Here is an 18,182-nt window from a genome sequence, read left to right on the forward strand (position 1 = left end):
GCAGCACATTAACAGCACGTGGTAAGGGGGGGGGGAGGGGCCTTGCAGTATCTGAGGCAGCACAATAACAGCACGTGGTAAGGAGGGGGGGGGGGGGGCTTGCAGTATCTGAGGCAGCACATTAACAGCACGTGGTAATGAGGGGGGGGGGGCCTTGCAGTATCTGAGGCAGCATATTAACAGCACGTGGTAATGAGGGGGGGGGGGGGCCTTGCAGTATCTGAGGCAGCACATTAACAGCACGTGGTAATGAGGGGGGGGGCCTTGCAGTATCTGAGGCAGCACATTAACAGCACGTGGTAAGGAGGGGGGGGAGGGGCCTTGCAGTATCTGAGGCAGCACATTAACAGCACGTGGTAAGGAGGGGGGGGAGGGGCCTTGCAGTATCTGTGGCAGCACATTAACAGCACGTGGTAATGAGGGGGGGGGGGGGCCTTGCAGTATCTGTGGCAGCACATTAACAGCACGTGGTAAGGAGGGGGGGGAGGGGCCTTGCAGTATCTGAGGCAGCACAATAACAGCACGTGGTAAGGAGGGGAGGGGGGGGGGGCTTGCAGTATCTGAGGCAGCACATTAACAGCACGTGGTAATGAGGGGGGGGGCCTTGCAGTATCTGAGGCAGCACATTAACAGCACGTGGTAAGGAGGGGGGGAGGGGCCTTGCAGTATCTGTGGCAGCACATTAACAGCACGTGGTAATGAGGGGGGGGGGGCCTTGCAGTATCTGAGGCAGCACATTAACAGCACGTGGTAATGAGGGGGGCCTTGCAGTATCTGAGGCAGCACATTAACAGCACGTGGTAATGAGGGGGGGGGGGGGGGCTTGCAGTATCTGAGGCAGCACATTAACAGCACGTGGTAATGAGGGGGGGGGGGGCCTTGCAGTATCTGTGGCAGCACATTAACAGCACGTGGTAATGAGGGGGGGGGGCCTTGCAGTATCTGAGGCAGCACATTAACAGCACGTGGTAATGAGGGGGGGGGGGCCTTGCAGTATCTGAGGCAGCACATTAACAGCACGCGGTAAGGAGGGGGGGGGGGGGGCCTTGCAGTATCTGAGGCAGCACATTAACTGCACGTGGTAAGGAGGGGGGGGGGGGGCCTTGCAGTATCTGAGGCAGCACATTAACTGCACGTGGTAAGGAGGGGGGGGGGGCTTGCAGTATCTGTGGCAGCACATTAACAGCACGTGGTAAGGAGGGGGGGGGGGCCTTGCAGTATCTGAGGCAGCACATTAACAGCACGTGGTAATGAGGGGGGGGGGGGCCTTGCAGTATCTGAGGCAGCACATTAACAGCACGTGGTAATGAGGGGGGGGGGGGGGCTTGCAGTATCTGAGGCAGCACATTAACAGCACGTGGTAATGAGGGGGGGGGCCTTGCAGTATCTGTGGCAGCACATTAACAGCACGTGGTAATGAGGGGGGGGGCCTTGCAGTATCTGAGGCAGCACATTAACAGCACGTGGTAATGAGGGGGGGGGGCCTTGCAGTATCTGAGGCAGCACATTAACAGCACGCGGTAAGGAGGGGGGGGGGGCCTTGCAGTATCTGAGGCAGCACATTAACTGCACGTGGTAAGGAGGGGGGGGGGGGCCTTGCAGTATCTGAGGCAGCACATTAACTGCACGTGGTAAGGAGGGGGGGGGGGCCTTGCAGTATCTGAGGCAGCACATTAACAGCACGTGGTAATGAGGGGGGGGGGCCTTGCAGTATCTGTGGCAGCACATTAACAGCACGTGGTAATGAGGGGGGGGGGGCCTTGCAGTATCTGAGGCAGCACATTAACAGCACGTGGTAATGAGGGGGGGGGGGCCTTGCAGTATCTGAGGCAGCACATTAACAGCACGTGGTAAGGAGGGGGGGGGGGGCCTTGCAGTATCTGAGGCAGCACATTAACTGCACGTGGTAAGGAGGGGGGGGGCCTTGCAGTATCTGTGGCAGCACATTAACAGCACGTGGTAATGAGGGGGGGGGGCCTTGCAGTATCTGAGGCAGCACATTAACAGCACGCGGTAAGGAGGGGGGGGGGGGGCTTGCAGTATCTGTGGCAGCACATTAACAGCACGTGGTAATGAGGGGGGGGGGCCTTGCAGTATCTGAGGCAGCACATTAACAGCACGTGGTAATGAGGGGGGGGGGCCTTGCAGTATCTGAGGCAGCACATTAACTGCACGTGGTAAGGAGGGGGGGGGGGCTTGCAGTATCTGAGGCAGCACATTAACAGCACGTGGTAATGAGGGGGGGGGGGCCTTGCAGTATCTGAGGCAGCACATTAACAGCACGTGGTAATGAGGGGGGGGGGGGGGGGGGGCTTGCAGTATCTGAGGCAGCACATTAACAGCACGTGGTAATGAGGGGGGGGGGGCCTTGCAGTATCTGTGGCAGCACATTAACAGCACGTGGTAATGAGGGGGGGGGCCTTGCAGTATCTGAGGCAGCACATTAACAGCACGCGGTAAGGAGGGGGGGGGGCCTTGCAGTATCTGAGGCAGCACATTAACTGCACGTGGTAAGGAGTGGGGGGGGGGCCTTGCAGTATCTGAGGCAGCACATTAACTGCACGTGGTAAGGAGGGGGGGGGGGGCTTGCAGTATCTGTGGCAGCACATTAACAGCACGTGGTAAGGAGGGGCGGGGGCCTTGCAGTATCTGAGGCAGCACATTAACAGCACGTGGTAATGAGGGGGGGGGGGGGCCTTGCAGTATCTGAGGCAGCACATTAACAGCACGTGGTAATGAGGGGGGGGGGGGGCTTGCAGTATCTGAGGCAGCACATTAACAGCACGTGGTAAGGAGGGGCGGGGGCCTTGCAGTATCTGAGGCAGCACATTAACAGCACGTGGTAATGAGGGGGGGGGGGGGCCTTGCAGTATCTGAGGCAGCACATTAACAGCACGTGGTAATGAGGGGGGGGGGGGGCTTGCAGTATCTGAGGCAGCACATTAACAGCACGTGGTAATGAGGGGGGGGGGCCTTGCAGTATCTGTGGCAGCACATTAACAGCACGTGGTAATGAGGGGGGGGGCCTTGCAGTATCTGAGGCAGCACATTAACAGCACGTGGTAATGAGGGGGGGGGGCCTTGCAGTATCTGAGGCAGCACATTAACAGCACGCGGTAAGGAGGGGGGGGGGGCCTTGCAGTATCTGAGGCAGCACATTAACTGCACGTGGTAAGGAGGGGGGGGGGGGGGCCTTGCAGTATCTGAGGCAGCACATTAACTGCACGTGGTAAGGAGGGGGGGGGGGGCCTTGCAGTATCTGAGGCAGCACATTAACAGCACATGGTAAGGAGGGGGGGAGGGGCCTTGCAGTATCTGAGGCAGCACATTAACAGCACATGGTAAGGAGGGGGGGAGGGGCCTTGCAGTATCTGAGGCAGCACATTAACAGCACGTGGTAAGGAGGGGGGGGGGGGGCCTTGCAGTATCTGAGGCAGCACATTAACAGCACGTGGTAAGGAGGGGGGGGAGGGGCCTTGCAGTATCTGTGGCATCAGAAGCAAAGGCAGCAGACTCATTTTTAGTTGTCGTTCTTTTAGCTGCAAATTCAACCCTTTCCTCTGGTACTGATCACAAAATCAGAGCTCTGTGAGTCAACCCTTTCCTCTGATACTGATCACAAAATCAGAGCTCTGTGAGTCAACCCTTTCCTCTGGTACTGATCACAAAATCAGAGCTCTGTGAGTCAACCCTTTCCTCTGATACTGATCACAAAATCAGAGCTCTGTGAGTCAACCCTTTCCTCTGGTACTGATCACAAAATCAGAGCTCTGTGAGTCAACCCTTTCCTCTGATACTGATCACAAAATCAGAGCTCTGTGAGTCAACCCTTTCCTCTGGTACTGATCACAAAATCAGAGCTCTGTGAGTCAACCCTTTCCTCTGGTACTGATCACAAAATCAGAGCTCTGTGAGTCAACCCTTTCCTCTGGTACTGATCACAAAATCAGAGCTCTGTGAGTCAACCCTTTCCTCTGATACTGATCACAAAAATCAGAGCTCTGTGAGTCAACACTTTCCTCTGATACTGATCACAAAATCAGAGCTCTGTGAGTCAACCCTTTCCTCTGGTACTGATCACAAAATCAGAGCTCTGTGAGTCAACCCTTTCCTCTGGTACTGATCACAAAATCAGAGCTCTGTGAGTCAACCCTTTCCTCTGGTACTGATCACAAAATCAGAGCTCTGTGAGTCAACCCTTTCCTCTGATACTGATCACAAAAATCAGAGCTCTGTGAGTCAACACTTTCCTCTGATACTGATCACAGGTGTGTGGTAGAGAGATCTCAACACAGAAAGTGTTATCAATATCTTTAACACACAATGATGCAACAGATGACTGACTTTCATGCACACAAGCAAAGCCAGGGCACGACACAACACACACTGAGCTGGCATCTGGACCTAGGCTGGCATCTGAACCTAGGCTGGCATCTGAACCTAGGCTGGCATCTGAACCTAGGCTGGCATCTGAACCTAGGCTGGCATCTGGACCTAGGCAGGCATCTGGACCTAGGCTGGCATCTGGACCTAGGCAGGCATCTGGACCTAGGCAGGCATCTGGACCTAGACTGGCATCTGGACCTAGACTGGCATCTGGACCTAGACTGGCATCTGGACCTAGGCAGGCATCTGAACCTAGGCTGGCATCTGGACCTATACTGGCATCTGGACCTAGGCAGGCATCTGGACCTAGACTGGCATCTGAACCTAGGCTGGCATCTGGACCTAGGCTGGCATCTGAACCTAGGGTGGCATCTGGACCTAGGCTGGCATCTGGACCTAGGCTGGCATCTGGACCTAGACTGGCATCTGGACCTAGACTGGCATCTGGACCTAGACTGGCATCTGGACCTAGACTGGCATCTGGACACAGTCTTCCTCCCTCTGTCCTTATATAGTGCACTACTTTTGACCAGGACCCATAGGCCTCTAGTAGTGCACTATATAGGGAATAGACTGGTAGACTGGTAGACTGGTAGACTAGACTGGTAGACTGATAGACTGGTAGACTGATAGACTGATAGCTAGCAGGACTTTGGAGAAGGGTTGAACTACTTTTCAACAGAATCAATTAGAGGGAGGTTACACTGAAATTCAACAGATAATCCTCATTCAGCTGAAAAATAAAAACATCTCTTTCTGTCCTCATTGATTTCCTCAAATTAAACTAGAGCCCAGTTGAAATGACGTTGAGCCCGATCCTGGAGTGGAACATCAGATCAATCAGACTTGGTCCAACTAATGGTCCTAAGAATTCCTTCATTATATTGGTGGGTATTAAACTACTTCACTGAGAAGACAAAACGGCAATCGAATTTCTAGAAAGTTCTTCCACGTCTAGACTATATTTAGTACATTTCCATGAAGTTTATGGGCCAGGTTTCTACGTATCGTGCAAGGCAAGGTAGGGTTAACCACTCAGCATATTCAGGTTGAACGGAAAGAAGAACGCTGTCTAACCAACCTCCTGCTGACTCATTGTATTTATGCTGACAATGCCTGAAACACACACACACACACCGTGATCTCATACAAGCACGCACACACACACACACACACACACACACACACACACACACAATTAATCTTTACAGCAACCTATCAGATCAACAATCTCAGGCCTAGATCTCAGGTATGGACCTTTCTGAAACTCTACAATCTCAGGCCTAGATCTCAGGTATGGACCTTTCTGAAACTCAACAATCTCAGGCCTAGATCTCAGGTATGGACCTTTCTGAAACTCAACAATCTCAGGCCTAGATCTCAGGTATGGACCTTTCTGAAACTCAACAATCTCAGGCCTAGATCTCAGGTATGGACCTTTCTGAAACTCAACAATCTCAGGCCTAGATCTCTGGTATGAGGCCTTTCTGAAACTCAACAATCTCAGGCCTAGATCTCTGGTATGAGGCCTTTCTGAAACTCAACCATCTTAGGCCTAGATCTCTGGTATGAGGCCTTTCTGAAACTCAACAATGGAAATTATTTTTGCCCATTGTATTTCTAAGGCGGATACACAGGTGTTCTGTTCACTCATGTATCATCACTCAGTTTGATGTAAACGTGAGAGGAGGGAAGGGGGGGGGGGGGTCATTGCCAACAGCCAAAAGAGAAGGAAGGTACAGTAGAACAGCGGGGAGAATAGGACCGTGTTACCTCGTGATACCAAACGTGACTATGCTGACTGTCACGCCCCTGCAATGGAGGATGGGAAGAGAGAATGTGTTAAAGAGACTCCATATCAATGACATTTACTTAGAGCCTGTAGGTCATTACTTTATACAATAACTACACTGACCTCCTCTACTGTGGTTGACACTGTAATAACTACACTAACCTCCTCTCCTACTGTGGTAGACAGGGTAATAACTACACTGACCTCCTCTCCTACTGTGGTAGACACTATAATAACTACACTGACCTCCTCTCCTACTGTGGTAGACACTGTAATAACTACACTGACCTCCTCTCCTACTGTGGTAGACACGGTAATAACTACACTGACCTCCTCGCCTACTGTGGTAGACATTATAATAACTACACTGACCTCCTCTCCTAGTGTGGTAGACACTATAATAACTACACTGACCTCCTCTCCTACTGTGGTAGACACTGTAATAACTACACTGACCTCCTCTCCTACTGTGGTAGACACGGTAATAACTACACTGACCTCCTCTCCTACTGTGGAAGCCTTGACCCAGGCGCCGTCCTTGTATATGTAGTTCAGTGGAGAGCGGAAGTTGGCATTATACTCTGATTTCACCTTTCTGGAGAGAGGGACAGAAATTCACAGAGACAGGCCAAGTCAGATAATGTATATTCAGTGATCGTTTAGCATTGCACTTGGCATTATGATTTATAAACTAAAATGTATTAGTTGAATAGGCCACATGTGAATGACCAAACTCTGCTGCTGTCCATTGGAGAGAGAGAGAGAGAGAGTGCAGAGAGAGAGTGCAGAGAGAGAGAGAGAGAGAGTGCAGAGAGAGAGTGCAGAGAGAGAGAGAGTGCAGAGAGAGAGAGAGAGAGAGCAGAGAGAGAGAGAGAGAGAGCAGAGAGAGAGAGAGAGAGAGAGAGAGAGAGTGCAGAGAGAGAGTGCAGAGAGAGAGTGCAGAGAGAGAGAGTGTGAGAGAGAGCAGAGAGAGAGAGTGAGAGAGAGAGTGCAGAGAGAGAGAGTGTGAGAGAGAGCAGAGAGAGAGAGTGAGAGAGAGAGTGCAGAGAGAGAGAGTGTGAGAGAGAGCAGAGAGAGAGAGTGAGAGTGAGAGAGAGAGAGAGTGCAGAGAGAGAGTGTGTGAGAGAGAGAGAGAGAGAGAGAGAGTGCAGTGTTACCGGTAATTATTACCAAAATACTGCATGCCACATAGCAGGAAGTGAAGATTGAAAGAGACAATATACAATACATGAGAGAGTTCCTATTACTGACAGGTTGCCTCTCTCTTTCCTCTCCTACTTCCCCACCCCTGACCCCTGACCTCTGACTCCAGGTGAAGTTTCCCAAAGGGACAGGTCTAGGATCAGCTCCCCCTCCCCCTAATCCTACCCTTAACGGTTAGTGGGAAGAATGCTAAATGAACCCAGGATCAGCGTGTCGAGGTAACTTCACCCTCCAACCAACATACCCTGTAATCACAACTGACCGCTGATCTCACCTGTGGGGAAGATGTGCCTTCTGGGGGCTGTGTGACTTCACTTCCTGGTCCGCCAGCTGCTCCCGAGGCTGTGGAAGTGGAATGTTCTCCTCTACGATGCTGGACTTTCTCTCTCTCTCTTCCCTCTTCTTCTTCCTCTGATGTCATCATCGCAACAAAAAGAACAGAGCCATTCGTAAAGGCCTCATCGTCCCAAATGGCACCCTATTCCCTACATAGTGCACTACTTTTGACCAGAACCCTTATATAGGGAATAGGGTGCCATTTGGGATGCAATCCAGTCAGTCAGTCAGAGGAACCTGGGTATAAAACCAGTGGAACCAGTACGGAAATACCACCAAACCTCCTGTACACTCCAGTGGGTGTATCCAGCGTGGCATGTGGAGAACATTATCTAAATAACTGGTTTATTTACTTCCATATTGGAGGTTCTAGGTGTTCATTGTATTTGTCACGCCCTGGTCTTAGTATTCTGTGTTTTCTTTATTAGTTTGGTCAGGCCAGGGTGTGACATGGGTTTATTTGTGTGGTGTGTTTTGTCTTGGGGTTTTTGTAGGTATTGGGATTGTGGTATAGTGGGGTTGTCTAGGTAAGTCTATGTTTGCCTAGAGTGGTTCTCAATCATGTGATGTTCTGAAAGAGCTGCAAAATCTGGACCCCTACAAATCAGCCGGGCTAGACAATCTGGACCCTTTCTTTCTAAAATTATCTGCCGAAATTGTTGCCACCCCTATTACTAGCCTGTTCAACCTCTCTTTCGTGTCGTCTGAGATTCCCAAAGATTGGAAAGCAGCTGCGGTCATCCCCCTCTTCAAAGGGGGGGACACTCTTGACCCAAACTGCTACAGACCTATATCTATCCTACCGTGCCTTTCTAAGGTCTTCGAAAGCCAAGTCAACAAACAGATTACCGACCATTTCGAATCTCACCATACCTTCTCTGCTATGCAATCTGGTTTCAGAGCTGGTCATGGGTGCACCTCAGCCACGCTCAAGGTCCTAAACGATATCTTAACCGCCATCGATAAGAAACATTACTGTGCAGCCGTATTCATTGATCTGGCCAAGGCTTTCGACTCTGTCAATCACCATATCCTCATCGGCAGACTCGACAGCCTTGGTTTCTCAAATGATTGCCTCGCCTGGTTCACCAACTACTTCTCTGATAGAGTTCAGTGTGTCAAATCGGAGGGTCTGCTGTCCGGACCTCTGGCAGTCTCTATGGCGGTGCCACAGGGTTCAATTCTTGGACCGACTCTCTTCTCTGTATACATCAATGAGGTCGCTCTTGCTGCTGGTGAGTCCCTGATCCACCTCTACGCAGACGACACCATTCTGTATACTTCCGGCCCTTCTTTGGACACTGTGTTAACAACCCTCCAGGCAAGCTTCAATGCCATACAACTCTCCTTCCGTGGCCTCCAATTGCTCTTAAATACAAGTAAAACTAAATGCATGCTCTTCAACAGATCGCTACCTGCACCTACCCGCCTGTCCAACATCACTACTCTGGACGGCTCTGACTTAGAATACGTGGACAACTACAAATACTTAGGTGTCTGGTTAGACTGTAAACTCTCCTTCCAGACCCATATCAAACATCTCCAATCCAAAGTTAAATCTAGAATTGGCTTCCTATTTCGCAACAAAGCATCCTTCACTCATGCTGCCAAACATACCCTTGTAAAACTGACCATCCTACCAATCCTCGACTTTGGCGATGTCATTTACAAAATAGCCTCCAATACCCTACTCAACAAATTGGATGCAGTCTATCACAGTGCAATCCGTTTTATCACCAAAGCCCCATATACTACCCACCATTGTGACCTGTACGCTCTCGTTGGCTGGCCCTCGCTTCATACTCGTCGCCAAACCCACTGGCTCCATGTCATCTACAAGACCCTGCTAGGTAAAGTCCCCCCTTATCTCAGCTCGCTGGTCACCATAGCATCTCCCACCTGTAGCACACGCTCCAGCAGGTATATCTCTCTAGTCACCCCCAAAACCAATTCTTTCTTTGGCCGCCTCTCCTTCCAGTTCTCTGCTGCCAATGACTGGAACGAACTACAAAAATCTCTGAAACTGGAAACACTTATCTCCCTCACTAGCTTTAAGCACCAACTGTCAGAGCAGCTCACAGATTACTGCACCTGTACATAGCCCACCTATAATTTAGCCCAAACAACTACCTCTTTCCCAACTGTATTTAATTTTAATTAATTTATTTATTTTGCTCCTTTGCACCCCATTATTTTTATTTCTACTTTGCACATTCTTCCATTGCAAAACTACCATTCCAGTATTTTACTTGCTATATTGTATTTACTTTGCCATCATGGCCTTTTTTGCCTTTACCTCCCTTCTCACCTCATTTGCTCACATCGTATATAGACTTGTTTATACTGCATTATTGACTGTATGTTTGTTTTTACTCCATGTGTAACTCTGTGTCGTTTTATCTGTCGAACTGCTGTGCTTTATCTTGGCCAGGTCGCAATTGTAAATGAGAACTTGTTCTCAACTTGCCTACCTGGTTAAATAAAGGTGTTCTCAACTAGCCTACCTGGTTAAATAAAGGTGTTCTCAACTAGCCTACCTGGTTAAATAAAGGTGTTCTCAACTAGCCTACCTGGTTAAATAAAGGTGTTCTCAACTCGCCCACCTGGTTAAATAAAGGTGTTCTCAACTAGCCTACCTGGTTAAATAAAGGTGTTCTCAACTAGCCTACCTGGTTAAATAAAGGTCAAATAAAAATAAAAATAAATAATAATAATAATTCTGAGGCAGGTGTTTATCGTTGTCTCTGATTGGGAACCATATTTAGGCAGCCATATTCTTTGAGTGTTTCGTGGGTGTTTGTTCCTGTCTCTGTTTGCACCAGATAAGGCTGTTTAGGATGTCACGGTTCTTGTTTTGTGTTGTTCGTGTTTATCTTTTATTAAAGATGAATCAAAATAACCACGCTGCATTTTGGTCCGCCTCTCCTTCGACGGACGAAAACCGTAACAGTATTCCCCTTTCATATTGGACGTTCTAGGTGTTCATTGTATTCCTCTATCATATTGGACGTTCTAGGTGTTCATTGTATTCCTCTTTCATATTGGACGTTCTAGGTGTTCATTGTATTCCCCTATCATATTGGACGTTCTAGGTGTTCATTGTATTCCCCTTTCATATTGGACGTTCTAGGTGTTCATTGTATTCCTCTTTCATATTGGACGTTCTAGGTGTTCATTGTATTCCCCTTTCATATTGGACGTTCTAGGTGTTCATTGTATTCCTCTTTCATATTGGACGTTCTAGGTGTTCATTGTAATCCTCTTTCATATTGGACGTTCTAGGTGTTCATTGTATTCCTCTTTCATATTGGACGTTCTAGGTGTTCATTGTATTCCTCTTTCATATTGGACGTTCTAGGTGTTCATTGTATTCCTCTATCATATTGGACGTTCTAGGTGTGTATTGTATTCCCCTTTCATATTGGACGTTCTAGGTGTTCATTGTATTCCTCTTTCATATTGGACGTTCTAGGTGTGTATTGTATTCCCCTTTCATATTGGACGTTCTAGGTGTTCATTGTATTCCTCTTTCATATTGGATGTTCTAGGTGTTCATTGTATTCCCCTTTCATATTGGATGTTCTAGGTGTTCATTGTATTCCTCTTTCATATTGGACGTTCTAGGTGTTCATTGTATTCCCCTTTCATATTGGACGTTCTAGGTGTTCATTGTATTCCTCTTTCATATTGGACGTTCTAGGTGTTCATTGTATTCCCCTTTCATATTGGACGTTCTAGGTGTTCATTGTATTCCTCTTTCATATTGGACGTTCTAGGTGTTCATTGTATTCCTCTTTCATATTGGACGTTCTAGGTGTTCATTGTATTCCTCTTTCATATTGGACGTTCTAGGTGTTCATTTGTATTCCTCTTTCATATTGGACGTTCTAGGTGTTCATTGTATTCCTCTTTCATATTGGACGTTCTAGGTGTTCATTGTATTCCCCTTTCATATTGGACGTTCTAGGTGTTCATTGTATTCCTCTTTCATATTGGACGTTCTAGGTGTTCATTGTATTCCCCTATCATATTGGACGTTCTAGGTGTTCATTGTATTCCCCTTTCATATTGGACGTTCTAGGTGTTCATTGTATTCCTCTTTCATATTGGACGTTCTAGGTGTTCATTGTATTCCTCTTTCATATTGGACGTTCTAGGTGTTCATTGTATTCCCCTATCATATTGGACGTTCTAGGTGTTCATTGTATTCCCCTATCATATTGGACGTTCTAGGTGTTCATTGTATTCCTCCAAGGGGGTTTTGAAATGTCAATAAACAGAGAAAAACCTTGCTAGTCCGTGTCCTGATGTATCCTGATCTTCCCAGAAATCAGTGACAAGTAAGCAGGGCTTTCTGCTTCCTTATTGAAACACAAAAGGTAACGGTGAAGATATTACCAACGCCGGGAGTATTATATTGTGGCCTAATCTTGGCACCCAGAATCAGATCATGTTTGAGTGCTGGTCTCTGGCCAGCTACGACACGTTCGTAAAGTCTGTTCCAGAAGAGGTTGAATAAATCGATTACCAGATCAAAGATTGAGTTGTAGTGTGGCGTGTGGACTGACTGGAACTCGGAAGTACCTTTGATGCTTTCTCGGGTGAAACGTTCTCTCTCTGGAACAGAGGCACCTGGTCTACATCGCTGCGTAGCCGTGGTCCTCTGGGAGGTGGAGAGGCTTTAAAGTTCCTGCTGTACTCGCTCTCCAACACCACCACCGGGTTAGACTTGAAAGGAGGGATGGAACGGTGGCTGGTGTACAGCATCTGAAGAAGACCATGCAAGGAAATATACTGTAACTGTCATAGTTGATTCATACTCAAATACTCTGCTACCATCTACTGGCTGTTTGACAAAACAGCATCTCTGCTCCACAGCTTGGGTAGATAGCCTACCTCTCAAACGAGTCATTTGTTTTGAAAACCAGACCCTAGGCAACACACTGACTGAGGTCTGGTTTCAATGATGGACTCTTTTGGTATCGAGGAACTACGTCACTTCCTACGTCACTTCCTACGTCACAACTTTATCCTCTTGAATAAAATACTAAATAGTAGCTAGCAAGATGGACATCACAAGAGGTTATAGTTCGCAAGTAGATACCTACTCAGGTTGTACAACTGAATGCCTTCAACTGAAATGTGTCTTCCGCATTTAACCCCACCCCTCTGAATCAGAGAGGTGGGGGGGGTGGTGGGGCTGCCTTAATCAACATCCACATCTTTGGCACCCGGGGAACAGTGGGTTAACAAGGCAGTTTTAACCTTGTCAGGTTACTGGCCCAACGCTCTAACCACTAGGCTACCTGCCGCCCCAGTACCTAGTTTACATCAACTACCTCAACTAAAACCACTGCAACGTTTGGTTTTAAATCACAGCGTTCTGGCATGTCTGCCCCTGTCCCCAGAACGCCCCCCCCCCCCCCCCCCCCCCTTATCGACGTAGGTAGTGATGTAGTTCCTCTAGGCCAACAGACCCTAATTAAAACCAGGTCCTAGTCACTGTGTTTTCTACGGTCTGGTTTTCAACAGACCCTCATTAAAACCAGATCCTAGTCACTGTGTTGTCTACGATCGGGTTTTCAACAGACCCTCATTAAAACCAGGTCCTAGTCACTGTGTTGCCCTCGGTTGGGTTTTCAAGACTAACTAGTAATGGGGCAGAATGGGTGACCAACCCTGGGTGACCAACCCTGGGTGACCAACCCTGGGTTCAGGGTGTAACATGAAGCAGTGAATATGACTTAATAGGTGTGCATTGGGTCCCTCTATGACCAGGAAATGCCTACACATGTCAAATGTGTGACTATCAGGGCTTTAACGTGGATGTTATGGAGGTTTAGGGTTGTATATACGTTCAGACAAGACGAGGATATGAGTGGAACATCAGGGCTTTAACGTGGATGTTATGGAGGTTTGGGGTTGTATATACGTTCAGACAAGACGAGGATATGAGTGGAACATCAGGGCTTTAACGTGGATGTTGTATATACGTTCAGACAAGACGAGGATATGAGTGGAACAACTAACACCTGCTCTGCAGCCAGCAGTGGGGAGGCGTGGCCAGCTACAGGTGTCTTCCACGGAAACTGTTTCCTGTACTCTGAGTTCTGTAGTCCGGTCCTCTGTCCAGACGACTTCAGCCCTGCCTTCCTCCTCAACACATAGTCCACCTGGAATCACATTTCTCACTTTACTACACAGGCCACTAGTAATAACTCACTGGCCGTCATTGTAAATACGAATTTGTTTTTAACTGACTTGGTTAAATTCAAAAATAAACTGTCTGCTGCACAGGCCACGGGGCTGCTTAGAAGGCCTGGGTCTAATACGTGTGTCAAACGGTCCTTTCAAATACATGAGCAGCGCTTGATTTACTTTTCCTCGTACAATGGAGCCAATGGAGCACCAGCATTTACATACATTAAATGAATAACAACCATTCTCACCCCATTGAAAGCTTGGTCCTGTCTCTCTACAGTAGCCAGGGGGCTCCGGGTGTGAGTCTGGCCCTGAAGAGTGGTCGGGCCTCGTTGGGGGTCCCCTGGAGGAGGGGGACCCCTAGGGGCCAGAGGGGTGTGGACTCTCTCTGGGGTAGGAGCCAGGGGAGAGGTACCAGGTCTGGGGGTCTCATCTCGTCTCTGTGGGGGCTCTGTGGTGGTGGGGTTCCATTGGAAGGAGCTGGACACCTGGGGCGAGTGGGAGGAGGGCACCTTCCTCTTGGACAGAAACTGAGGCTCTCGACTGATACCTGGTGTAATATGGATGACAGAAGGAGAGATGATAGTGTCTCTACTGATACCTGGTGTAATATGGATGACAGAAGGAGAGATGATAGTGTCTCTACTGATACCTGGTGTAATATGGATGACAGAAGGAGAGATGATAGTGTCTCTACTGATACCTGGTGTAATATGGATGATATAGAGATGATAGTGTCTCTACTGATACCTGGTGTAATATGGATGACAGAGAGATGATAGTGTCTCTACTGATACCTGGTGTAATATGGATGATAGAGATGATAGTGTCTCTACTGATACCTGGTGTAATATGGATGACAGAAGGAGAGATGATAGTGTCTCTACTGATACCTGGTGTAATATGGATGACAGAGAGATGATAGTGTCTCTACTGATACCTGGTGTAATATGGATGATAGAGATGATAGTGTCTCTACTGATACCTGGTGTAATATGGATGACAGAAGGAGAGATGATAGTTTCTCTACTGATACCTGGTGTAATATGGATGACAGAAGGAGAGATTATAGTTTCTCGACTGATACCTGGTGTAATATGGATGACAGAAGGAGAGATGATAGTTTCTCTACTGATACCTGGTGTAATATGGATGACAGAAGGAGAGATGATAGTTTCTCTACTGATACCTGGTGTAATATGGATGACAGAAGGAGAGATGATAGTTTCTCTACTGATACCTGGTGTAATATGGATGACAGAGAGATGATAGTGTCTCTACTGATACCTGGTGTAATATGGATGACAGAGAGATGATAGTGTCTCTACTGATACCTGGTGTAATATGGATGACAGAGAGATGATAGTGTCTCTACTGATACCTGGTGTAATATGGATGACAGAGAGATGATAGTGTCTCTACTGATACCTGGTGTAATATGGATGATATAGAGATGATAGTGTCTCTACTGATACCTGGTGTAATATGGATGACAGAAGGAGAGATGATAGTTTCTCTACTGATACCTGGTGTAATATGGATGACAGAAGGAGAGATGATAGTTTCTCGACTGATACCTGGTGTAATATGGATGACAGAAGGAGAGATGATAGTTTCTCTACTGATACCTGGTGTAATATGGATGACAGAAGGAGAGATGATAGTTTCTCTACTGATACCTGGTGTAATATGGATGACAGAGAGATGATAGTGTCTCTACTGATACCTGGTGTAATATGGATGACAGAGAGATGATAGTGTCTCTACTGATACCTGGTGTAATATGGATGACAGAGAGATGATAGTGTCTCTACTGATACCTGGTGTAATATGGATGACAGAGAGATGATAGTGTCTCTACTGATACCTGGTGTAATATGGATGACAGAGAGATGATAGTGTCTCTACTGATACCTGGTGTAATATGGATCACAGAAGGAGAGATGATAGTTGACCATGTGATTCAGGTGGTAGAGCATGGTTCTTACAAAGCCAGGGTTGTGGGTTCTATTCCCACGGAGGACCAGTACGATAATGTATGCACTCACGATGACTAAACTGTAAATAGTAAAATAAGAATAGTAGAGCTGCGCTCAGTGTTTTAAAGATGAAGATGCACGACAGGAATATGAATGATGTGTGGTATGTTAACTTGGTATATCATACTGTTACCGGGTCATATAGACCACTTTCTGTTTTTGCAAACATTGCGGCAGGAAGTGCAATACACGCAAGCTCGTGACAGAACACACAAAAACACCCCTCTATTTACATGTTGTTTATGAGTGCTTTTCACGCTACTTTTGGATTATAACTGGATTTTAAGGCTTGTATGGATGTCCTGCTTAATATAATGTGTGTGTCGTCATCGCAAATGCGACTGCATTATACTAATATTTAAAAACACTTGAACTTCAACCAGTAAAATGGCTCTTTGTCTAGCTTTTGATACAGTATGTCAATGAGCGTTAACATTCTAGCCAACACCTGCCGCATCCAAAATAGTTATTTTGAAAAGTTCACATCCAAATATAATCTTAGCGACTGTTCAAGCAAGAATCAAAACATAATTGTAAGCGTATAAGAACCTAAAAAGTTATTTTGTTTAGAAGTAATAAAACCTTAAATTCAGGCTATGTTGAAGGTGCGGCAGATGGCGACATCTTTTTATTTAATGCAGCCAAGAGTCGCGTGCATCTGTGCGTGACGTCAGTGTGTCGTGTCCTGGAAAAGGGTCTATATATATCAATAAATCAATTAATAAATCTTACCCATCTGGTCAGATCGAAGTCCAGCTAAGCGCATCCGTCGCTGAGGAGAGGCGCTTCTGGAGCGGGTAGCGACTCGGTCTTTAAATTTCTTCTTGTACTCACTGATGCCCTGTGCATGTGAGTATCCAAAACATTAGTAAATAGCATAGGAATACATGCCTTACTATATTGTTTAAGTGGGATATATTTAGCATGCCTTTAAAAGGACTGTAAACATCATGCATGCAGATTCGTGTTGGTCAGATGTTTCCTAGGAAACCGATTGGCTGCATTTGTTTGAATGAAATCTGTGAACTGAGTTTGCAGCTACAGGCATATCTAGCAAATTTACAGCTGTCTAGGTCACAGTTTCTAAACCAGACTGTACCACTGTCTTTATCTAGGCTGATTAATCATACTAACGCAATAAACCACGTTAAACGAATCCTCTCTTGCCCTTTACAATGTCATGCAGTTGATACATGCATCTATTTATCAATAAAAACAGGAAATAGCCGCTGTTAGCCACTGGCAGCTAGTTTACATTAGCGTATCCGCTCTATACCATTGTAACGTGTTAGGAAACACTTAGCTAAACCAAGCTAATAACCGACACCTTGGACGTGGGATTTGGTTGTTTCGTCGAAGATGGTTTATCCGATGTAATCGCAATGCACGATGTTAATAAACTAACATTTTATTTGTGAGAATGAAACAATGTTTTCTTGTATCAGTCGAAACCTCTTCACCTCACTCAGGCGGTGACCCAGATTACTGGACGTGGTTGTTTCAAAAACACTGCGCTAACCAAAGCCAAGAGTTGAATTTCTATACTCGTTCAATTTAAAAATACATTTGTTTACCTTGAAATGTAGTGGCATTTTTCTGTTGGTTAAAATTCTGCAGGTGTTTGGGAGAACTGTGTCTGTGTTTTCCAGCTAGATTGTTATTGTTGTAAAGTGAAGTTACAAGGTATCTGGACGGTTACAGCAGCGGCTTTGAGTTGCCTTGGCAAAGCGTCGACCTGCGCATGCGTGATCAAACCCGTTGTCATTTAGAAGGGTTGATATCTAGTAGCTGTGTCAGACCTATGCTTAGAGGGGCTGATATCTAGTAGCTGTGTCAGACCTATGCTTAGAGGGGCTGATATCTAGTAGCTGTGTCAGACCTATGCTTAGAGGGGTTGATATCTAGTAGCTGTGTCAGACCTATGCTTAGAGGGGCTGATATCTAGTAGCTGTGTCAGACCTATGCTTAGAGGGGCTGATATCTAGTAGCTGTGTCAGACCTATGCTTAGAGGGGTTGATATCTAGTAGCTGTATCAGACCTATGCTTAGAGGGGTTGATATCTAGTAGCTGTGTCAGACCTATGCTTAGAGGGGTTGATATCTAGTAGCTGTGTCAGACCTATGCTTAGAGGGGTTGATATCTAGTAGCTGTGTCAGACCTATGCTTAGAGGGGTTGATATCTAGTAGCTGTGTCAGACCTATGCTTAGAGGGGTTGATATCTAG

The 18,182-nt window shown here is 47.0% G+C and overlaps 1 protein-coding gene across 2 annotated transcripts in view; it reads right to left on the minus strand.

Annotated features, from left to right (window-relative positions):
* Positions 1–17,686, minus strand: part of mdm1 (Mdm1 nuclear protein) — a 31,494-nt gene extending 13,808 nt beyond the window's left edge. Inside the window, exons 1-8 of one of the 2 annotated variants that reach the window (XM_031815471.1) lie at positions 17,532–17,686; positions 16,690–16,798; positions 14,167–14,468; positions 13,750–13,890; positions 12,302–12,484; positions 7,656–7,792; positions 6,677–6,773; positions 6,160–6,198 (exon numbers count right to left, since the gene is read on the minus strand). In XM_031815471.1, coding sequence (XP_031671331.1) covers positions 6,160–6,198; positions 6,677–6,773; positions 7,656–7,792; positions 12,302–12,484; positions 13,750–13,890; positions 14,167–14,468; positions 16,690–16,798; positions 17,532–17,549 — 1,026 coding nt within the window. In that variant the 5' untranslated portion in view covers positions 17,550–17,686. The remainder of the gene's footprint in view (positions 1–6,159; positions 6,199–6,676; positions 6,774–7,655; positions 7,793–12,301; positions 12,485–13,749; positions 13,891–14,166; positions 14,469–16,689; positions 16,799–17,531) is intronic. The other variant, XM_031815472.1, reaches the window with a different exon arrangement.
* Positions 17,687–18,182: the final 496 nt, after the last annotated feature.

This window comes from Oncorhynchus kisutch, unplaced genomic scaffold (genome assembly GCF_002021735.2).
Source record: "Oncorhynchus kisutch isolate 150728-3 unplaced genomic scaffold, Okis_V2 Okis09a-Okis19a_hom, whole genome shotgun sequence".
Classification (NCBI taxonomy): Eukaryota; Metazoa; Chordata; class Actinopteri; order Salmoniformes; family Salmonidae; genus Oncorhynchus; species Oncorhynchus kisutch.